General features: G+C 42.3%; 2 protein-coding genes across 4 annotated transcripts in view; one reads left to right on the top strand and one right to left on the bottom strand.

Moving 5' to 3' along the window:
- CDH13 (cadherin 13) overlaps nt 1–11,904 on the top strand; it is a 671,588-nt gene extending 659,684 nt beyond the window's left edge. For 2 of the 3 annotated variants that reach the window (XM_083513633.1, XM_083513634.1), the window contains exon 14: nt 8,961–11,904. In XM_083513633.1, coding sequence (XP_083369759.1) covers nt 8,961–8,968 — 8 coding nt within the window. In that variant the 3' untranslated portion in view covers nt 8,969–11,904. The remainder of the gene's footprint in view (nt 1–8,960) is intronic. The other variant, XR_014528541.1, reaches the window with a different exon arrangement.
- Nucleotides 1–24,589, bottom strand: part of SDR42E1 (short chain dehydrogenase/reductase family 42E, member 1) — a 986,520-nt gene that overhangs the window by 852,552 nt on the left and 109,379 nt on the right. The gene's annotated exons all lie outside the window — the stretch shown is intronic.

Here is a 24,589-nt window from a genome sequence, read left to right as displayed (position 1 = left end):
AGTTCCCTGCAAGGCTCCCCACGCTGCGGATAGCAGCCTGCCGCCCCGCAGGGGGGGGCGCCCTGAAGCAGAGCGCCCCTCGCGCCAGGCAGACGTCGGCCAGCCCCACAAGCTCGGGGGACAGCAGGGAGGCGCAGCGCCGCCATCCTGCTGTTCCTCGACCTGGTTCTGTTTCCCCGACCTGCTTTTGGGGGGGAAATAAAGGGGATTTTTTTCCCCTTTATTTCCCCCCCAAAAAACTAGGTGCGTCCTATGGGACGGAGCGTCCTATGGGACGAAAAATACGGTATATCCTACCTCCCCCCCCCAAAGCGCTTAAGGCATAGTCCTCCTCCTCCCCATTTTATTCTCATAACAACCCTGTGAAGTAACTTAGGCTAAGAGAGAGTGACTGGCCCAAGGCCACCCAGTGAGCTTCATGGCCAAATGGGGATTTGAACCCTGGTCTAAGTAAAACACTCACCACTACACCACACTGGCCCTCAGGATCAAAATGTGCTCTGGAATTTCTGGGTAGGCAAATGTAGATCTCTGCAGGTTGTCTAGGCTTGTTCAGTGTGTTTATCAGTTCCTACAAAAAAAGCCCAAAAGCAATTAATGACCAAAGTAAATGTTAAAAAATACATAAATATTATTTAAAACAACTTATTTTAGCAGTGGAATATCACATTATTAACACTTTCAAATTCCCAGAGAAACAAAAACAAAATCTTTTACTGGCATTAAAACAATGACAATGTTATGTTGGTGCTGGGAGGACTTCTCTGGGAAGAAGATTTGTATGGTGAGCCTCGCTGGACTTTTAACATAGACCAGTTGCTGTACAAGAGTACGGTAGCTTCAAACTGCATTGGTGGTTCCTCTACTCAGTATGCTGCACATTACTCATGGGTAGAGCAATTAATTGCAAGCTGATTTAGGAGCAGAGTCATGCTTTCCACTACACCCTAAAAAGAGCCACTCACTTCCTGTATGAAGAATGTCGTTCATCATTGACTGTAAAGAGTTCCCAGTTTGTGAACTCCAGCTCACATGCTGGGATTATGTGCAATCCAGACACCCACAGAAAGGGTGTATCCAGAGTTCACACAGCCATTACAGGTACATGGGACAGCTAAGCTGTGCCCCCCATATCTCCCCCCCCCAGGCCTAGTCTGCCCATTGGGGCAGGGTGAAGCAACCACCTCATGGGCACCCTGCCTGCCCCACCACCTCTGATGGAGAAGAGGTGCTGGGGTCGGTGCTGCTTTCTGGTGACATCTCAGGAGACTTCACTGAACTTCTATGAGATCTCATGGAGTGTGCCAGATTTCATGAGATTTTGGTGAGATCTCACTGGAAATCAATGCCAATACCAGTGCCACTTCTCCCTGGTGGTGGTGACAGGTCACAGCGAGGTGGCATTTTGCCTCAAGTAGCAAAATGCAAAGTGCCAGCCCTGTTGAACACCAACACCCATCAGCTTCTGCTGGCACAGCCAACAGTCAGGAATGATGGGGTCCAGCAGCAGCTTATGGGTCACATGTTAGCTACTCTTGGAACAGGAGTCTTCCTCAACCTGGTGCCATTCAGATTTTTGGAAACACAACTCCTGCAAGCCCCAGCCAGCATGGAAAAAAAAAATCAAACCACAGATAATAGTGAATACCTTTAGAAATCTATCTTGCCCCCTAGATAAATTGGGTGAAATGTTCCTTCCAGACTGTAGAAATAGATTTCAAGAACCCATTTGCACATAGTTCTACCATACGCAAAAGTCGGTGCCCCACATTTCCTGTCCATTCTAGAATAGATACGAGCACCACAATGCTACAGTGGTACCTCTGGATGTTAACGGGATCCATTCCAGAGCCCTGTTTGCATCCTGAGCAGAATGCAACCCGCATCTGCACATGCATGGGTCACAATTCACAACTTCTGCGTGTGCGCGTGACGTCATTTTGAGCGACGCGGCGAAACCCGGAAGTAACCCGTTCCGTTACTTTTGGGTCGCCGCGGAACGCAACCTGAAAACGCTCAATCTGAAGTGTCTTTAACCCGAGGTATGACTTTACTTTGAAATGAGCTATAGGAGCAAAGAATTGTTCAGTCATTTTTGAAGTCAGTCTAAGCAACCTTTAGTGCTTTCCCTTTTCCAAGTTCCTTGGGGTCTAGCCAGGTCTGCAAACTGCAAAGTTTGACTTTGGCAGCGATAAGTAAAACACTCCATTACCCTGCCGGAAAGTGAGGAGGCAAAGACTGAACTCGATGTGAAGAGACTAAATGAGTTTTGTGGAGTCTGCATTGAAATTAATTTGTCAAACTAAGTGTGAAAGGCCTCAGGTGTGCTGGGAAATGGCGCATCACACAGATGCCAGGACTCTGATTGCAAATAAACCTCAAAGATATCCTTGTATTTAACTATCTATTAATTTCCTCAAGCCTTCCAGTTGAAGTGACAATTCCTGGTAAGACTTCACCCCTGGTGAGTCCTCTGCATCCACCCGCCCCCTACTTATGATGATGCCACTCTTTCCCATTTCAGCAATGAACCAGAAGACCTAAGATGCAATATAGTCTCATTTCCCCCTCCAGTCTACAAATCCAGAAGACATAAACCATTAAACATTTCATTAATTGGATGATTTAAATCTATTTGAGTCTCAAGCGAGCAGAATTTGGGGAAACAGTTAATGGAGCAAAGCAGCCTCCCCCAACCTGACAGTCTCCAGGTGTCAGATTGCAAATGGCATCGTCACATGGGTCACACACTGACTAGGGCTGATGGGACTTGGAGCCTAATAGCTTCTGGAGGCCACTGCATTGGCTACCCCTGCACAAGAAGTTTCTTAGCAGCCACGTGAAGCTTGCTGGTCCTATATAATTTACACTCCATTGAAATGAATGGATGAAGCCAGGAACTTGTGGATGATTTCACACAAGAAATAAATACATATAGGAAATATGTATTCTATGCATACACATCCACATAAAGAGGAAAAGAGACGATGAATAAATGTGAAAGATAAGTGTATCCATAAGGTATAAATACTTGATCATTTGGAAATATTCCTACTATGTGATCCAGTTGTTGTTTTTTTATCAGCTTTTCCTCAGAAGTGAAAGCAGCACTTGAGAAGATTAAACCTTGATGCCTTATGTGGTGTGTCTTGAGGAGGAGAGGGGGGAAATGTTTAATATTCCCTGGTTTTGACAGAGCTAAATTACTGGTTTGTAATAGACTGTGTTTCTTTTCTGGGCGGTTTATTAATGTCAGGCGTATGACTGCCGAGTCATTTTCTGAATTGTTTTAAAACAGTCTATAGCTAAAACCAGCCAATAATTCACAGAAGATAATTTACTTGACAAATTTTGGCTGCTGCTCTGCTGGCAGGGAGGCCACAGAAAATCACAATTTCAGTCTGCTCAAGTTTATCAATTTTTTATCTAACCCAATTTATCTCCTTGTCTTCCATGGGATTCAGTATTCAGTGTGTGATATTCCAAACTGCAGCAGTGTTGGAGGACTTTCAGCATTCCAAATTAAAGCTACACCAGCTTATTTTTTTTATTTGCTGCCAAGGCCACGTGGTGCTCTCTTTTCTTTCAACTTCCCACCTTCAGTTGCATTCCCTGATTGTGCAATATTGTTTCTACAGAGTAGCATTTTCATGATTAGCCACTGGTGACATTGCCAACTCTAGATATATGTGAGAGCTCCCACTATGGATCTCAAGGATCTTCAAAGTCCTAAGGGTTCTCTTGCTGTCAGAAAATACCTAGTGAGCTCTTCACTCAGAGGAGTTTAGCGCCTTTCATATCCTCAGAGTCCTTCTGAGATCTACTTGTTTAAGCAGTCTTCCTTCCCCCATTAATCACTATATCACCAAGTGTGTAGCCTCTCCTTTTCTTCAGCTAACCCTTTCCCTCCTTGACTCGCCACTGAGGTGGCTAGCCCCAAAATCACTGCCTTTTCCTTCACAAGAACATAGTAAGAGCCTGCTGCATCAGGCAAGTGGTCCATCGAGTGCTACATCCTCTTCTCACAGTGGCCAACCAGAAGCCTGTGGGAAACTTGCAAGTAGGACATGAGCACAAGAGCCTTCTCCACTCCTAGTTTCCAGCAACTGGAATTCTCAATTCTATTTGCATAGGAGGCTTGTTGCTACACATATTTAAACATCCCTTTCCCAGGCAAAGAAAAAATATCACAGTTCAAGGGCACATTCCAATTAGCCAAAAGACACACAAAGAGGGTGTAAGTCAGGGTTTGGGAGGGGGGGTGTCCTGAGGAGAGTCCCAAGGGCCAGATTAGCCTGAGGTTCTCCATCGCTGGTATAGAAGAAAGGACTCTGGCATTAAAAAAAAGCAGTCATGAATTTCCTCCTCCCATCCTCCTTTAGGGAGGGAATGTGGGTAAATCAGCAACCTGAACACTGTTGACTGTCTTGTTAGCACTTTGATTCTGATCAGCTTCCCATCTCCCTGTTCAGTAGCAGTCAGGTTTTATTGAACCTTATGCTGAAAGTGCATGTTTTTAATCATCTGAAGATTAATTCAATAAATATCTGGAGAGAGGGTAATTGTGCTTCTCCCCCCTGAAGAAACTGAGTGATCAGCTAGCAAACTTGAACATCTATCCTTATCAACCAAATGACTGTATATTACTAGAGCCAACCTGAATGGCTTTAAAAGAGAATTAAATTCATAGATGGCTGATTTCATGGCTGTGCTCTGCCTCCACGGTCATTGGCAGTATTGCTTATCAATGCCAGCTGCTGGAAGCCACAGGTGAGTAGAGTGCTCTTCTACTCAGGTTCTGCCTTTAGACTTCACATTAAGGCATCTGGTTGGCCACTGTGAGAACATATTGCTGAACTAGACGACCGTTGGCCTCATTCAGTTTTTAACATTTTCTGAATGAAATTGATCATTTAAGTCCATTCCAGTCTTAAGACCTGGTTTTGCAATAGCAACTGCCTCAGTTACTCTGGAGGATGACTTGACCTGCGCTGTGAAAAGAACAGTGGAAGTGCTATCATGTTGATTCATTTTCATCATCACCCAATAGCACTTGATACCATCAGCCACGGTATCCTTCTGGGCCATCTGGCTGGAACGGATATACAAGCTGTCACTCTTTAGTGGCTCCGTTCCCTTCTGGAAGGCTGGATCCAGGTAGTGGTGCTAGGAGACTGCTCTTCTACTCCATCACCTTTGGTCACCACAAGGTTCTGTTTTGTTTTATATGCTTGTTAACAAATACAGTGGTACCTCGGGTTACATACGCTTCAGGTTACAGACTCTGGTAACCCAGAAATAGTACCTCAGGTTAAGAACTTTGCTTCAGGATGAGAACAGAAATCGTGCTCCGGCGGCACGGCAGCAGCGGGAGGCCCCATTAGCTAAAGTGGTGCTTCAGGTTAAGAACAGTTTCAGGTTAAGAACGGACCTCCGGAACAAATTAAGTACTTAACCTGAGGTACCACTGTACATTAAAATGGGTGAGGTCATCCAGAGGTTTTGGCTGAGATAGCCCTGTGTGCAGCTGACATACAAAGCTATTAATTTTGTTCCAGTATTTCAAGCTCAGAGAGGCACTAGAATAGATACTCCAATGTCTGGAGCTAGTTCAAGAATTAATGGAGTTCAAAAGTAAAAACTTAATCCTTACTACAGGGATGAGGAATCTGTAGCCCTCCAGCTGTTGTTCCACCCCCCTGGACCCCAGCCGAAATGGCCAATGATCAGAGGAACATGTGTTCCCCACCACTGACTTACAAGATGGAGGTACTATGAATAAAGAATGCTGGTGAACTAGGTAGGGTCGTTCAACCTCTTCTGGATGAGATCACATTCACCCCAAAGGTGCAGGGTACCTAGCTTTGGGTTAGTAGAAGATCTATTGCTTTCATTGAAGCAGAAGTTATGGTGGTTACCAGGAGGACTTAGATGACCTTTGACTTAGATGATCGCCATTTTGGATCTTCCTCTTGAAGAAATGTTATGTTAAACATAGCATAGTTTCTTGGTCAAAAATGATGGAACCCTAATCACATAATTCCCGAGCTAGAGAAACTCAGCATAAAATTTGATTTGAGTAACAGACCAGTGATACTAACAAACAAATCATTTAGTAGTGTTATAGTATTCCACACAAAACCCAATGTGCCTGTATCAGAGATACAGATACAAATTATTCAAAACAAACAGCAATAACTATCTAGCAAACAAGTAACAACCATTGGGGTCTCGCTTAGTCAGTATATGTTTAGCAATCAGTGGAATGCGCAATGGAAATGGAGGCCACAACTGTGAATTTATTTGCATGCTAATAAGTCCCCTTCTCTTTGGGACTGTCATTTCTGTATGGCTGATAACAGTTTTAACAATATTTGGATTTTTAAAAAAATCTCCCAGCGTCTTTGTTTCTTTTTGCTTTAAGCATAGAGGTCCATTGCAAGCTGATGAGGAAGGCAGCTAAACAAAGACATTGTGTTATAGCCAACCAAGTCATCACAGAAATAGAATGACTTCCACTTGTGCAACAGAACTTCTCCTCCCTTTCTCCCCACAAACACTTCTCCAAAATCTGTTCTGGAGGCTTCCCTAGCCCTCCAGAAAAGATGTGGAGGGTTGTGTGGGGCACATGGGGGTAGAAGTGAGGGAGGGGAGAGTTCGTTACATGAGCAGAAATCATTGGTTGGCTTCAACCCAACATATTTGAATTAATGATGATAAAACATTTCAGAAAAGTAAGTAGAACATTACTAGTATTTTTTAAAAGATAGACACTGCTTACCGTATTTTTCCATGTATAGCATGCCCCCATGTATAAGGTGACCCCTATTTCGCTACAGCCACCAAATGTCTGCATGCTTTTCGCCAAAAGTCCACCTGCCCACTCAATGCAACCACAGCCAATTGCATGCACACCTCACCGCTGCCATAAATCGCCCACCTAATTGCCACAGCTCCAGCCAATCATTAGCAGGCCTTGCTGCAGCAACCAATCACATACCCAATCGCCTCTGCCAATCTCTTGCTGGCTGCTGCCACCAATCCCCCCTGCCCGCTATCCATGTATAAGATGACCCACAATTTTTGCCTTTTATTTCTAAGGAAAAAATGTTGCCTTATACACTGAAAAATATGGTATATTCTCACAGACTCCATTAATCTGGAAAAATAGCCACCTGGGGTTACCTGATACAATTTCTTTCTACTGGAAGTCTAAGTGGTGTGTGTGCGCTTGGTCATGGTCTTAGATACAATGTCCCACAAAACAACATAGACATGCATTGCATAAGGGATGAGAAGGTTTTGAGCCTTCAAGTGTTCTTACTCCAATTCCCATCAGCCTACATGGCCAACATTCAGGGATGGTGGGAGATGGAGTCCTACATCTTCTGGAGGGCTACAGGTTCCCCCCATCCCTACCTTATACCAAGTCAGATCATTTTCCTTTCTAGCTCACTGTGATTGGTATCATCTCTCTTTCTGCATTGCAACGGGCACAGAGCTGTGGCCCCGTAAGCATGGCAGCTTGCTAAATTGAAATGTGGACCTACTACATAAAGGTCTTATGATCACTCCCCCTTCGAGAGCCAAAAGGGCGGGAGGGCTCAACCGCTCACTCTTGGAGTAACTAGCACAGATTAAAATCTCCATTTCACTCATAAAAATGCATTAAGCATATGAAACAAATCCATGCAGTTATTACTGTGATTATGAGTATGCCCAGATAGTTAAAGCTGTGTTAACTCTATATTAAATGATCTTGAATATGTACTCAAGGGTGAGTTTATATAAGAACATAAGGAACTTACCATTCTTAATAAAAGAAGAAAAGCCCTGCTGGATCAGACCAAAACAGATGCCTCTGTGGGAAGCCTGCAAGCAGGACCCAAGTGCAGCAGGAACTCTCCTCGCGTGTGATGCCCAGAAGTTGGTGTTCATGGTAGAACATCTCCATTGTGGCTGGAACCACTGGCAGCCTCCTCTTCCAGGAATTTGTCTAATCCATTTTTAAAGCTGGTGACCTCCTGCAGGAGTGAATTTCATAGTTTAAGCATGTGATATGTGGAGAGATACTTTCCTTTATCTATCCTGAATCTTCCAACATTCTGTTTCAATGGATGTTCCCAAGTTCTGGTACAGTGGTACCTTGGGTTAAGTACTTAATTCGTTCCGGAGGTCCATTCTTAACCTGAAACTGTTCTTAACCTGAAGCACCACTTTAACTAATGGGGCCTCCTGCTGCTGCCACGCCACCAGAGCACCATTTCTGTTCTCATCCTGAAGCAAAGTCTTTACCTGAAGCACTATTTCTGGGTTAGCAGAGTCTGTAACCTGAAGCGTATGTAACCCAAGGTACCACTGTATTATGATAGTATTAAATGACTGTATTAAAGGAACACTTGTTCCTATATCATTCTGAATGGACATTAAACATTTTGGAAGACATTTCTCCATGTCCCACCACTGTTTTAATTAAAGCTGGTAGGGGTAGGCTCTTCTAGGTGGTAGCACCTGGGCTCAAGAACACTCTCTCAAAGGCCATAAATAGCACCTTCCCCTTCTGTTCTTGATGCCTTGTAAACATTAATAGCACACAGAAATCCATTGATGGATTATGGATCCTCTTGCAATTTCCTGAATGTCTTCCCTTCCCTCCACTTTGTTTCTCATTTTGCATCTCAGCTTCCTAGACTGGATTTCTGAAGATATATTACTCAAGGGCTGCAATTGACCAGTGTAACATTTTGAACTTTTATCCTCCAGCTGTAAATTGTCATAAATAATTGCTTCTGAACATGGGTAATTTAATGTGCCTTGCTTAATCATGTGCAAGCAATCAAGTCAGCAAAACCTTCAGATTAAAAGGGGGATATATATATATATATATATATATATATATATATATATATATAATTGTCACCTGCTTGCTAATAACCACACATTATTTGCCCATCGCTTAGGTCTGTAAGAACTCCTGGCTGACACCTGAAGCTGACAATATTGAGTTGCCATGGTGACAAGCAAGCAAAGGATATGCCATCCCAGTCAGAAGATCACCTTTGACTCTTACGATTCCTTCACTCCTAAGCCTCAGTCGTGCCAAATGTGGCACTTTGCAACTTCACTCTGTCTGTCCTCCCAGCTGCACGATAAGTTTCTGACAAAAAATCTCCTGCCTCAGTCTGACTTTACCAATGGGTTCCTCGCCCATGAAGACGGACGGTTGATGTAGTTGCTCGCCGAACGGTTACAAAATAAAAATAAAAACACCACATAAATCTGATCTTCTGGGAGCAGAATTACAGAAGGACTCCACCTCCCCCCTCTCTCTGTTGACTTGTTGCTATTCAACTGTTTTAAAAAAAAATTGTCTGTGGGTTAGTATTTGTATATGTATGAGTGTATGTATATGTATATATATTTATATAGAGAGAAGAGATATACAATAGGGTTAGCTTTTGTATGGCATTCGCCTTAGGCTCACGGTCAATGGAGCAGAGCAGCACAAAGGCTAGGTAACAGATCAACATACCAATAATAGCTCAACACGCTGTGTAAGCTGCATATAGAAGGGGAGATCCAATATTAGTCATACTCAGAGTAGACATGTTGAATCAATGCACCTGAGCTACGGTACTTGAGTTCCACTGGTCACAGTGGGTCTACTCTGAAGCACGACCAAAAGAGAACAAATTGTGGTGGTACCATGAGAAATGACCACTTTGGTGGCACTTCCTTAAGAAAAGAAGTCTGGTACCATTCTCCAAAAGGTAAGGTACCTTTTGTTAATTCATCCTTCCTGTTCACATCCAAGAATATTTTACTCTTTCAGCTTGCTGTGGAAGGTGAGGGAAAAGTAACCGTGTTCTAGGGAAAAGAAAGTAGCTCTTGCTGATGGATCATCTATTTAGATATTTCTGGTTTTATAAAAATCTATTTTATATCCTGTCCCTCCTTCCCAAAGAGAGCACGGGGTAGAAAATTATTAAAAGAAAACACCTGTTTAAAAAACAAATAATAAAACATCAATGACATTTTGATAGAGAATCAAATGATATCTCCTTAACACCTCCTCAAAAGGCCTGAACAAACAGATGGGTTTTAAATTTGTGCCTGAACATAGGTAGAGTGGGGACGACCCAATTTCAGCTGGAAGGGAGTTCCACAGGCAGAGTGCCAACACTGAGAACTCCTTTAGTGAGGTAGCCAAGCTCTTGTAACTGTCCCATTTTAGATGGTAGGTTCACATGATGGAAAATTCCAATGCAGAAAAAGGATACTTCCATATAGAATAATAACACAACAGGGAGAAAGAGTTCTAGCCCAGCCTTTCCTCCTTGACATGGATTGGTTTTGGATGCGAGAATATTCCCTGCATTGAGTACCATTCCATCATGTGAAACACCCCCCCCCCAAAAAAAAAACAACAACAACAACAACCAACCAGTGTGAAGTAGTATTGCCCACACACAGGTTCTCCATCTCAATGAGAATGAAGTCTCTGTGTTTGTACATGACAAGAGACCACACACCCACACCCTGCTTATTTGGAACAAGCAACATACTGGCACACATTGCCCAATCACGCCTGGAGCAAGCTGGATGAACAAATCAGGAAGGCTTGATTTCTCACACCATCCAAACAAGGGATTATAGTTTGTTGCCCCCTAACAATCTATAATCCATAAACCAACAGCAGACCATGTTGCTTCCTAACAATCTACAATCCATCAACCAACAGCAAACCATGGCTTAAATGTTAGCTAGTGATCATGGCTGGTGGGGGGGGGTCCACAATCCCAGGTTCAGAAGTAATGGGATGCCAAGGCTTATGGATTTGCTTCTTCCTCTCAGCAGTGCAGGAATGTTCAATCTCAATAAACAACAATAAGCCACGAATGCTGGCTTATCATTAAAACACAGCCTGTGTGTCAATTATAAATAAGAGATCGGAAGGTGTGCCCTTTGACTTTGCTATAGGCAAAAAACTGATGCCATCATCTAGCATTTCCGCCTTCAGATAATTTACAATGAAAACACTTGAGAATTCAGTGGTTGGGCACCAGGCAGTCATCAGCTTTAGGGGTGGGGGAGTCTGTAGTGTCATTCAAACTCATGCAAATGAGAACTCCTATCAAGATCTCCCATTGGTGGCCCTTTTTTAAAAAAAGTTCATGAACAGCCTATTAATAACCAGTTCTCTCAATGCCTTTGGAAGCTAGCTCTCATTAAAGTGACACTTGAGCACACCTAGTGGGGTGGGGGGAAAGTTGTTATATAAATATATACATATATATAAAATTTGTTTTGAATATAGTATATATACATACATACACAGGTACACACACAGTTTAAATGAAAACTAACAATGAAAACTCCCTCTTTTTCCCCTCTTTCTTTTGGTCCGTGCAAAATAACCACACTTGTTCGCAAACTGTAGGAATAAAGGGTGTTCATTATGTATGAATAGGAATCCTTTTTTTAAGGGGGGAAGTATTATTTGGTGAGCATGTAAGGAAATGGCAAAGTTCTAATTGTACCAAGACGTCCATCTTGTTAATAAATTGTAAATGATCCACAAAGCTCACACCAAATTTTTTTATAACAAAGGAAATATCAGCAAAAAAAGAGAAAGAAGTATATTAAATTGACAGACTGTGGCTTTTAATAGAATTTGACAGTAACTAGGGGTAAGGTAAGTGTCTTAGACTCTTTTAATAAAGTTGCTTATTTAAAGTTTGAATTGCAGAGCTTTCTTATGCAAGAGAATGTCGCAGCTGTATATTTTGGGTTGGATTTGAACAAAAACTTACACACCATGCTGTATGTTTAAGCGTTACCTTCTATGTCATACCTCTGTTCCTACGGTAGCTTTTTATGAATCATTAAAGAAATCCAACCGCACATTTAGTTTTTCATACTCTTACACCAACTAGCAAGTGTGCCTTGAAAGGAAACCATTCTCTCAAGCTTCTTTGTTGTACCAACCATGATTGTACATTCACTTTAAGACCAGATGTTGGCCCTTTTTAAAAGAAACACGCTCCCCCACTCCAAATATTTACAATGGTCAAACGATACACAGATGTTGCTACACCATCTGCAATGATTTCCTTGTTCAGTCCAGTGGGGAGGGGTACAGTTCAGCCTTCTTAGCCCTTTGAGTTGGGAAGGTGGCATCTCTATTAAGACACCTGAGCCATGTTCATAGGAGCTCCAGTCGTGCACCAGAATGCATTAAAAAACCATGACTTGGACCAATGCAGGTCAGCATGTTGGGTTTTATACATTGTGTGGGGAAAATGCTTTGACAACACATAAGGGACAGACCGCAATCCTGAAAAATTCATTGCACATTGTCTACAAAAGCATGTATTCAGTGTCAGTCATACTCAAAGCTGGCGCACTGAAAATATTGGATATAGATCTACTCTAAGTAGTATTTAGATACAAACCTGAGTATCCCAACTTTTGAGAGACGGGGGATTGAAAGGTGCCAGAAAACAGGGAGTTGGAGATTCTATTATAGTGCAGCAATCTGAGATTTTTTTCTTTTTGTCTCTCTGTTGCTGCATATTTAGCATAAGGGTAAATACAGTTCTGTCTATAGCCAATGTAAACCTATCAACATGGTCCATCTCTGGCCAGTGTTGCATCACTCAGAAGGTGGAAGGCCCTTATTCCCCAAATGTTGTATGTGATCAAGATGTTTTGAAACCATAGGGAATGTGGAATGAAACATGGATTATGGATGAATCTTGTCTTTTTTTGCCTCATTGGCAACTAAATTTTACAAAAACAGGCACCAATCCCATTTATGTCATTTCTTAGTTTTTGAAAAAGGTTGTGATTAGGTATTCATTCAGGAATGTAAGAAGGCTTGTTAAAGCAAGCTAGCCCACACAAATCCATGAAGCTTCTAATCAAACAGTGCCATTTTTCAATGTGGTACAGACGTTGACCTTAAACAGATGCAAGCTCAGGTAAATGAAGTTGAATGAAGATTCAGTTGTAAGCCTATAGGATAAGGTTGGAAGAGGAAACTGTTTTTCTTGGCACTAATGAATCTGATTGCAACAACATGTTGACCCACCACTCAGCAAATCCCATTTAGCCCTTAATTTGCTAGATTGAGCATATAAAAAATGGGATTCTCTGAAGCCAATGGAACAGCAAAAGCATGCAAATATTTTATTTAGCTCACTGTTGTTTTCATTTCACCCAGATATCGAGAACCTATAAAAACTTTGCTGTTGCATGAAAAAGACAACATTTAATTTTTTTTTGCCTTATTTACACTAAATTAAATGCAAAATTTATTAAGTGTTAAGGCACATCATGTGCAAAATCATCTGCATTGAGAGAAAGGCGCATGTAAAAACAGCCCTGGCATTAAATAATTTTGTTCTTTAAACAGAATTTTTGTTAAAAGCACAACTTTAATATAACCGTTATTAAGCTAATCAAAAAATTGTGCTGATTAGCCGGGCAAATGCCATTTTCAATAGCAGTCACAAATGGAGAAATTGCCAGAGTGCCTTGGGAGCCTGTTCATATCTTGCTCATGTGCATATATTAATGTACATTTTTGTTCGGCGTTTGCAAAGCTGAAAGATCAAAGCAAAACAATGCCAACGGAACTTCCTTTGGGTGCCACAGCAAAATTCTAGATTGGATAAAGCACATAGCTACCCAGCCAGATTCCCACTTGACAATGAGGAGTAATTCAAATGACTGTTTTTCTTATAGATTTAGACTGATGCTCAATGGAAGACATTTTGGCTTGTCATTACTATGCCATTCTTTTGTTATTCAATCCAATATTCACCTACACCATTTGTATGCATCTCTCTCTTCCATGAATCTTCTGAGCTGAACAGCAAAGTTATGACCCAAAGTCTCTAGAAGCTGCAATGCTTAATTGATAGGACATGTTACACCTACACCCAAAAAGAAGACTACCAGACTAACTAAAGAACTAGGTGCAAACAGGGAAAATCAATACTTATGTGCAACTGAATGCTTCCTCTCCCTGGGGCATGCAGACTAGCAGATTTTATGTTCCACAGCCAAAGATGGGGAAGAAAGTCTCCCTCCTTGCTAAGTAAGACTTGGTTAATGGAAGCCCAAACTGTGCATTCTGGCTCCATTGACCAACATTCACCATGATGTGCATGCCAGGCCCAAAGGGAACCCTCTCAAATATCAATTTCTGGTATCAAAATCTGGAAAGAACACCTTTCACTCCCACGATGCCACAAAGTGGCAATAGTTTCAGATCTTTTCTTAGCTGCCAGCAGTGGCGTAGCGTGGGAGGTGCAGGGGGGGCCGGCCGCACCGGGCGAAACATCTGGGGGGGGCACACTCGCACTCGCAGCTCTCTGCCCCTGCTAAAATCCACGGGTTAGGGGACGCAAATTACTTGCCTTGCCCCGGGTGCTGACAACCCACGCTACACCACTGGCTGCCAGCACTGTATGCCAAACAGCCAAATGAAGCCAAAGCGGGAAGAGGTGTTCTACAGTGTAAAGTAGGAGAATATGGGGAGTCCCAATAGCCCCCTCCCCAAATAAAGGTGCTTAGCTGCAACTCACACTATAGAGGGAGAGACTGACTGTTGCAAAGTGAAACAGAGGGAGAAGAGGGGGGTGGAGTATCATTAAATAGTAGGCTGGTCCAACCCTCTGGTTGACTATAAGAGACACATGGCCTCAAGGCCACCCCCAGAAGAGGAGGCAACTTCGCATCTCCTTTCAGAGGGGAGTGAGGCAAACCTACCCCCATCAAAGGCAGGAATGGCTTTCCTGTTGTGGCCAATGTGACAGCATGCTCTGTGCCCTCAATCTTACTGCGGGCATAGATAATGGAATGAGGCAGGGAATCTTTCTCAGACCTACCTTGGAGATCCAGGGATTGAAACTTTTTGCAGATGTTCTACTGCACACATAGGCAAATTCAACCCTCTAGATATTTTTGGCCTACAACTCCCATGATCCCTAGCTAGCAGGACCCAGGGATGGTGAGAATTGTAGTCCCAAAACATATGGAGAGCCGAGATTGCCTATGCCTGTTCTACTGAGTCACTGCCTTTTCACTCCTAAAGTTCATTGTGATGGAGAGTACAAAAATGCAGGCAGCTGTGTTGAGCCAATGCATTGAGCCAAGGATCACATGACATTGGGCCAAGAGCAGCATGGAACCATAGATCAGAAGGTTGCATTTCTGTACACAAAAGTTGCTTACAGAGGTCGCACCATAAAGACCAAATGACCATAATGACCATAAAGACCAAAAGCCAATACCCAGCAGTGGGCTATTGTGGCAAGAAGGTTCCCTGTATGTGATAGTTACTTTCAAACCAGTTCCAACCTTTCAAAGCAGGGTCAAAAAAACAAGCAGCAGCAGATTAGCTCAGAAAGCAAGCGTGGATTTGCAATCCAGAGGGAACATACTTCAGGAAAGGTCTCTTAACAAACAATAGAATCAGGGTTATGGCTTCCCACCTTGGGGAAGGGCTCAGTGATAAAGCAGGAGGCCCCTGGTGCAATCCCCGTATTCCCCAGTAGGAAGGGGAATCCCCCTGCCTGAAAACCTGAGGAGCCGCTACCAATCTATGTAGACAATACTGAGCAAGATGGACCAATAGCCTGACGTATAAGGTGGCTCCCTATGTTCCTATAAGTATCCTTTCTTGGAAAGGGTGTGTGTTTGTTGGGTGGAAAGATGTTTCGGAGAAGGACCGTAGCTCAGTGATAGAACATCATCTTTGCATGCAGAAGGTCTCATTTTCTATCCCCAACATCTCGAGGTTAGGGCTGGAGGACCAGAGAGCCACTGTCAGTCACTGTGAACAAAGCTCTCATTTAATACAAGGGATCTTTTGATATTCCTGTGTAAATTCATCAATGTGCCTTCTTCACAGGGATGAGGAAGCAATTTGTTATATTTCTCACAGAAGACTGGTCTGATTCAACACTCCTGGACTTACTTATGAGTTAGAACACAACTCCCATTTGAATTATGCACTTCTCTGGAATTTGGTTTTTTTTTTTGTGTTGGGTGATGCATTTTCACATTTTGCAAATGAATGCACTGAAAGGTATGCAGTTGGAGTGCAGACTTTTCATGTACAGTCATACCTTGGAAGTCGAACGGAATCCATTCCGGAAGTCCGTTCAACTTCCAAAGCATTCAAAAACCAAAGTGCAGCTTCTAATTGGAAGCAGCAGAAGCCCCATCAGACGTTTGGCTTCCAAAAGAATGTTTGAAAACCAGAACAGTCACTTCCGGGTTTCGATCATTCGGGAGCCAAAACATTCCAGAATGAGGCTGTTTGAAAACCAAGGTATGACTGTACTCTTAAAAAAGAAAATCTGCAGGAAAATGATGTGAAATGGGATGGGATTAGGTTATATAGTCTCTCCCTCAGTTTTTGCTTGCAATTGTGTTTTTGATTTTTTTTTTTGGGGGGGGGTTACCTATCCTCTGCCAAGACAGTTCAGAGGTTTTTCTAAAGACGCCTCTTCTAGGGACAGGAGACAAGGGCCATTGCTCTTGCTGCTGTGCTAAGATGATGTGCTTTCCTTCACTGCCGGGAGCTGGATGAAAACTCAAAATCTCTCCTCCAGCTTGTTGCCTCTGTTCTGTAACTTACAGAGGGGCCCTCTAATTATAGCAAGGAAGGAGTCTCCATGGCCCAAAGGACTTCACATTACACTAAAGCTGTGTTTTATTATTTAGTGGTTTGCAAGACTATCACAGCTGCTGCAGGCTTTTGTAATGCGCCTGTTATCACAGTAGGAAGGTTTGCTTTTCAGGGCATGAATTTTGAATTGCAGTAGGGAGCACACCCAATCTATCCTAGCATCTCAGAGACTAGAAGAGATTCTCTTGCTTTCCTTTGGGCCATAAAAGAAAGATTATATTTTAAAAAAATATCAGAGAGAACAAGCACCCTGATGAATCAAAGCTCAGCATTTAATAATGTATCCTGTGTAGCAATGCTGGTGGTCGTGGGTGGGTGTAATTCCTTGCTGTCTGCCAAAGTGGATAAATAGGTGCGCCATAAATGTGGCAGAGGCAACTGACAAGCTGCTACAATAGTAAGAATGATCATCCTCATTATTATTATGACTCTTTAAAATTTATGCCTCGCTATGCAGCTGAGAAAAACCTCCAAAGTTGCTTGCAATAAAAAGGCCCTAATACATACAGGATAATAAACCAGAAGTCATAAACTGAAAAGTCACGAAAACGAAGCAGAAAGAACAAGAATTCTAATACTGGGGGAATAAAAAATCTCCAGGGATGGAGGGCCACTGTTACTGTTGCTGCTCCTGCTGTTACTAGTATTATTTTGTTTAATTATATCTCATCTTTTCCCTGAAACAGGCTCAAAATGGCTCACAAAAAATAAAACAAACATAGTTAAAATGCAGAAAGCTAAAGGCATATAAAAGATAATAGGAATTTAACTACTGTTGCACCCCACCCCAATCTCAAAGCAGTGAGAGATTCCAGGGGTTCTGGGTGCTTACCCAGCATTCACGTTTCCTTTGGGATGGGGCACAGTGGAGACTGTAGTGTCTTTAGGACATATGGTTTATTTACACATATATACAACCTGAGCCCATGATGGAGGGGTTCACAGCATTAACACCTCAAGGGGGCCTTGCTTCCCGCTGCCCGCCCCCAATAGCCCCAGCCTTGGATTCAAACAGAAATAAAACCTCACTCTGACTCTCTGTTGTTCCCAGCTTCTAGCTTCTAGCTAATGTATCTCCAACTCTCAACTCTGGCCTTTGGCTTTGTATTCATTCAACTTGTTTTCATTATTGCTTGTTAGCCGCCCTGAGCCTGGCCTTGGCTGGGGAGGGCGGGGTATAAATAATAATAATAATAATTATTATTATTATTATTATTATTATTATTATTATTATTATTATTATCAGTGAGTTAAGGTACCAACCCACTTCCTTTGTTTCCTTAGACAAATTAGAAATTGTGACAATTCTATAATAGCTGATCTCTGATTTTAAAATTTTATGTTTTTTTATTGTATGGTTTATCTACCACCATTGTAAACCACTCTGATTGTTTTATAAATGAATGGTGAAATATAATAGTGGCAGTGATGTACAGCTCAATGCTATGCATGCTTACCTTGAGTAGGAGACTTTTAATCTCAAGGTCATGGGTTTGAGCCCCATGTTGGGCAAAAAGATGCATTGCAGGAGGTTGGACTAGATGACCCTTGAGGTCCCTCCCAACTCTATCATTCTAAATCACACAGAGTTCAATGGGGCTTACTCTTAAGTGCAGACTAATACAGTGGCAGGTTACAGGTAGGTAGCCATGTTGGTCTGCCGTAGTCGAAACAAAATAAAAAAAATCCTTCCAGTAGCACCTTAGAGACCAACTAAGTTTGTTATTGGTATGAGCTTTCGTGTGCATGCACACTTCTTCAGTGGCAGGTAGGTGTGTGTGTGTGTGTGAGAGAGAGAGAGAGAGAGAGCGAGAGAACCAAAATAATATATTGAAAGTGGAATACACCTTCAGTGACAAAGCCTTTCTAAAATGAATGCAGCTATCATATAGCTGCTGTCATTTCCAGTGCATGTTCCAGAGAAGCCTTGCTTGTTTTAATTTCACTATAGCTGTTGCTACTTTTGTCACACGATCGGGGAAAGAAAAAAAGAAAGAAAGAAACCCAACTTGCGCCGCTATCAAACCGACAATGAAAATGCAAGCTTTCAAGTTTCTAAGCACAGCCAGCGCTCACTTGGTTTTACTTTAATGGCAGAAAACTAATGGAATAATTCCATAACATAAAGCTTGATTAAAGCGGTAATTAAAAAGGAATTGATCTGACGCATCCGATTCGTAAAATTACAAGACTATGTAAAATTTAAATCTTTATCTCTCTTGCAGAAGCCTTGAAGACTCCTGGGTTGATGGGGAAAATATTTGAGAACAATAAGCATTTTTCACCAAAGTGAGCCTTTAACATGGAGTAAAAACTGGGGGGGGGGGTGGAGAAAGAAGAATCCGCACTGTGATTATTCCATTTTCCACAGAAGAGTGCCTTGCGCATTACATTAGTGTTTGCTATTAGCGTATTTCATGTCACTCCATCATACTGTCTTTCAGTCAAAACCTTGCACTTGTCAGAGCAGATGGAAAGTTAGTTTAAATTAATTGATAGCATGCTGTGCACAGCTTGTGGTTTCAAGAACACGCAAAGAGAGAAGATACACCAATTCTCTCTTCTAAAATACCTATAAATTCAAGGCAAAATCTCTAAAGAAACCATCAGGAAATTACACTTCACCACAACAACTGCTGTCCCTTTTTTTCTGGAAAAAAAGAAGAGAAAAAAGCGATGTAGCTTTGATTTTGACACGAGGCGGCAGTGGTAATAAAAATGGTTGAATGCACATCATTTGGTGGGGGGAATGCAGAGCAGATAAGCCTTGTTGCGATGACACAGCTCTTACTGTCTTTTCCCCGATGTTTTCTTTTCCCACAAACACTTCTAGCCCAATTGATCAGCTATTCTGATTAAGGATCTAATCGCCTGTTTATCAGAAGGTTCCCTGTAAATGGAAAGAGGCCAAGCCAAGTCTGCAAAGTGGACATGTCACTCTCCCTCTGTAATGGCCATTCTTTCCTTCTGACAGACTTTTAAAACTTGCTTTTTAGTCCATCTTTCAATTGACTTCCATGCAAAAGTCTCTATGGTAAGTCATGTTGCTCTGAGTTAAAAGAATCTGCCCATTTCTCAGTCCCTTTGTTATTGTTTTGGTGCCCCACCAGAATTCTGAACCATGTTAAACTTTGGGAATTTCCTGTGCAATGAAGTAAGAGTTGCCACTTAGGGGCTGGGATCAGAGCTCCACCCTGATAGGAAAAAAGGCTGATGAAGCCAAGAGTTTACAGCCTAAGAGAGTGTTTTTGTAGGATTCTTTGGTATGCGCAGGGAAGCCTTTAGAAGGGATCCTGTGACTGGATGTGGTTTCAAGGGCCAAACTGGAAATCCTATAGGGCCCCTGAGTTTAAGAGACACACCTAACAGCATGCAGAGTTTGTCCCTAAGAAATCAGTGGGATGTGATACAAAACTAAGGTCTAGCCAGACAGCAAGCAAACAACAACTGAGATGAAAATGCAGCCTGTAACATCAGACAACAGAGAGAATGCTAAGATGTTCAGATATTAAAGAGAACACACTTCCTTCCTAAATAAGCCTTCTCAGCTTGCTTTAGCTAAACAGACATGCGCTCTTAACAAGTATATTCATCATGATGACCTGCTAACTTCACAGGTCTTGGATGCGATCCTGTCAGTCATTGGAGGGGAAATGGATGCATTTAGGCCTCCCTCAGTCAGTTTGATAGACACATATTTCTTTGAAGCTGTGACAGGCGGCCTCCCAACTGTCAAGTTTGATTTAGCATTTCTAAACACTTGGTTTAGAACATCCTAGATTGGGATGGCTTCCAGTGCTCCTTTCCCTGCAAACTCCTGTGAAGAGGCATGAAACATCACTTAAGAAGGATGTATTCATGTCTATTTCATTTCCATGAGGTGCGTTCAAACAAACCGCTTCTAGAACTTTGACAAACGGCTAATTAGATGCGCATAACTCCTCTTAGGTATTCTCCATGAATCTTCAATTCAGAAATGAAATGGGGAAAGGGAGAAATCACTGAATCAGCTCCAGGATGAAGTAACAAGAAAGAAAGCTAGTCTACACAGAGATGAAATTATCACCCCCAATTACAAAGTTCCCAGCAGGGACTTAAAAGCAGAAATGGACACATTCAGTGTATTTCTGATTTGTGTCGGTTCCCCATAAGTCCCATTGCATAGATCTGCAATTAAAAGAAAATCCACAGGGGAAAAAATACATTTCAAAGCATATTTAAAACTGCATTTTCTCTCCAAATACATATTTTAAGCACACCATGTTACTTTTTTGCAGCCAAGAACTGCATGATGTTTGGGTACTGCCAATGGAATAATTGAGTTCCAATCTGCACAGTAGTTGGGAAGATAAGAGTCAGGTGGTTTCATTTTGGTTTGAGGCCCAATCTCTTAAAGAAGCTTCCTTCCAATACCTGCTGACTTATGCCATAAAATCTGATGGGGGAGGCCCAATCCACAGTCTCACCTGTGGATGTGACCTGTTTCGTGGTGACATGGTGGCACTCTAGTCATAGAACTTCCTCCCTGTAGATTTGCACCTGCCCTGCTCCTCTCTGCTGTATCATTGGGAGTGCTTCATATGAGGTTCTGTGCAGATATGGGGCTCTGGACATGAGGACATGAGATTATGCCTTATTATAGGGGCATGTGAATGAAGAAAATTAAACAAGATCCAAATGTGCTGTAAGCGACAAAAACTAATGGCACGTCAAAAGAACAATTTTGTCCTGAGTCACAGACTCAGCAGTAACTTTTATAAACTTGGAAGTCAAGGTAAGATTTGACAAGGAGTTGATGGATCTATTGTTCTGCAATTGCAAATGTGATTGCAATTGCAAAAGAAGAGGGGAATACTGTAAGACAGAGGTGGGGGATCTTTGACCCTCATTGGGCCTTCCCATTTGGCCCATGACACTGTTTTGGCCAAGCCATGCCCTCCCATCCTATGTCTGGCATCAAGCACAGTGGCCTAATCCAATTTCACACCCTTACCCTAGGAATTGCAAAGTTCTAAGAACTCTGAAGGAACCGTAGAAATAATTGCTACATAATCATAACAATATGCCAGCATTGGTGACTGGTGGCTTGTGGCTGGATCTGAATGAAGACGAAAGCCAAGCCCATTAAAATTTACCCAGTTCTGATACTTAACATATTGTAAGATTTATCACATTTCAGAAACCTCTTTCTCTGAAGGCATTCAGAGAAAACATTATCCAGGCAAATGTGGCCACCTTCTCACAACTTATCACTTCAAATAAAAGTGTGAGTATCATAATTCAGCCCAGAATCTATCAAGTTTGCAAAGCCTTTGACCTCTTTTACTTCCCCCTTCCAGAACCACCCCTCCTTCCAAACTGCTGAGATGAAGTGCTGGAAAAAAGGCCCTCATAAAATGCTCATGAATAATTCGATAGTCATAAAGAAGCAGGGAATGAGAGAAAATTAACTTCTCACCTCCTAGTGTTACTTCAAGATTAATTTGCCTAAAAAAAAAAACCTAATTAGTTGGCGCTCCTCGGGTAAGAAAGGGAGAACAAAATAAATGAGGGTGTTCTAGGGGGTGAGGAAGAACTGTTGGTGTAAACATACCGGGATCTGTAAGCAAACAGGTTTGATGCAATCCTTTTGAAAATAGCTAGATTCAACCTTCAAAGAGAAAGCTTCCAGGGAATAAATTGAAATACAACACAGTTGGGGGAACACGCTTCTTTCTACCCCATTCCACTTGTTTAAAAATAAACCATACCTCTAAATTAAACAATCTTGCTGAAGTGGAAAGAGTATGCTTAACGGTCCCAAGTTCTCAGAGGCTTGCTTTGAAGTCTAACTTCTGAACTGTCGGTTTGGGGAGGCAGGCAATAATAGCTTAAGGTCCATCTGCCTGACCAGCTGAAAGCATAGTTAGGTTAGCCAACAAAATGTTTGTCGGTTGCATCCATAAACGTGTCCTCCATTCTCCAACAAAGGTGCTGTCCATGGTACTTTACCTGCTATCATTCCCCCCCTCACTACCAAGATTTGCTGAAATTATGCACCCAAACATGTGTGTGTGTGTGTGTGTGTGAGAGAGAGAGAGAGAGAGAGAGAGAGAGAGACATTTGCTCTCATATATTTTGGACCTATAATTCCTAGTAGTAGCACTGCCTCCCACTATTCCTAGGATCAATGGTTCTGATGTTAATGAGGCTTTGGTCCTCTCACCATCTTTCTTCCCTGTGCACAAGGAACTCTGAGACTGGTAGCTGTTGAGAGGGCATGTCACATATGAAAGCACAAGTCTCTATGCTTCTCAGACTACAAGTTTAACTGTACATTCGCTCTCTGTGTGTTTTGACCAGCAACTCACAAGCCACAACAAATGTGGCTTGTTGACTCTAACACTCCTGATTGCTTCTAGAAAAATTCACAAAAATCTCCACCCTGGCCAGCTCAGCAGGGCTTTTGAACTGGTGGCTCCACCACTACAGACTCTCTCCCCTCATGTTACTCTGTCCATGAGTCAGATGGGCTCCAAATGGAAGGAGTGGGAGAACAGAGGATACCATCTTTATAAGCATTTGCCTTTAGCAGAGAGAGACAGAGAAAGGAAAAAGCCCTCTGGCAAACTTTTCTTCAAAATGAAAAAGTGAGGCAGTTCAAGCTTGGCATGATCTAACACCATCGCTGATGATTTAAGACAACTGATCCAACTTCCTCCAGCTCCTTGACACATCAGGTCTTACTCCACCTTTGTTCTCTCTCCCTTTGTTCTCTTTTAATTATAATCCCTCTAAGCCTGGACATCATCTGCTCGCCCTAGCCAACTCACTACTTGAATATTAACTGTGGAAATGAGTCTGGGTAGGGGAGAGGGGGAGAGTTATTTGTTCTTCACAGGCTCCAGTGCTCACAGAAGAGTGCTGAACCCACTGCTAGAATACAGCAGCTTTGACCTTGATCAAACAATACAGATGGGTTTTGAAAAACACACACACACACACACACACACATCCCTCACAAATTCATGAAATGTATGCAAGGTTGACAGCAGCAGAGGCTCCATGCAAGTGGTGGGTCGGGCAAAAGAAAAAAGGGGGTGGAGCCAGAAGCAAACAGGGGTGGAGAGAGAGATGAGATTCCAGGCACAGGTCCCAACACCCACACAAAGACTTCTCTCCATCCAGGATGCAGGCAACAAAGAGGTATTTTCAGATGTCCAGGTGTTAAACAGAACCTGCTTCCCACCAAAATAAGCTTTCGAATCTAAGCTTGCTTCAGCTAAACAGGCATGTGCTCTTAACAATAATATTCATCATGGTAAAGTCCAGTTTGTCCAGAATTCAGCTTCCAAGTAAATTGGCTCAGTTGCATTCCAGTCACTGAGATTGTTGCAAAACAGTTGATTATGGGTTTGGCTAGTATTCCAGTGAGGACAATTTAAGCATGCAAATACTTGATTTTATTAATTTATATTCAAAGTATAAGTAGCTTAATGATTACAGAGCTCTTTCTATCCCACAAAGAGTCGATTCAACGTGCAGAAGAACTTGTTTTGCCTAACTTGGGCTAAAATAGCCCAAAGTGTGGCATAATTTCCCATTTTTAATTTGGTTTCCTTGTGTTTCCCCAAGCATTTAGCAAAAGGGTCTTTTAGTACATGCAAATCACATTCTTCCCAAAGAGAGAGGGAACCTTTTAATAAAGCTGCCAGCTCTCTCTTTTTTAAAAAGTCGTACACTTTGTATTATTAATGTGTCAGATTTCATTGCATGTTTTCATCCTTCCACGAGCAGAGGGACGAGGCAGTGAAATATAACAGATATGTCAAACATAATATATGGAAGGATGATTAGGAGGAAACTTTCAGCGTTTGTTGCAGATTAATATGTTAATTACAGCAC

This window comes from Podarcis liolepis, assembly GCF_965112155.1.
Source record: "Podarcis liolepis genome assembly, chromosome: 7".
Classification (NCBI taxonomy): domain Eukaryota; kingdom Metazoa; phylum Chordata; class Lepidosauria; order Squamata; family Lacertidae; genus Podarcis; species Podarcis liolepis.
This window is presented reverse-complemented; position numbering and strand designations above follow the sequence as displayed.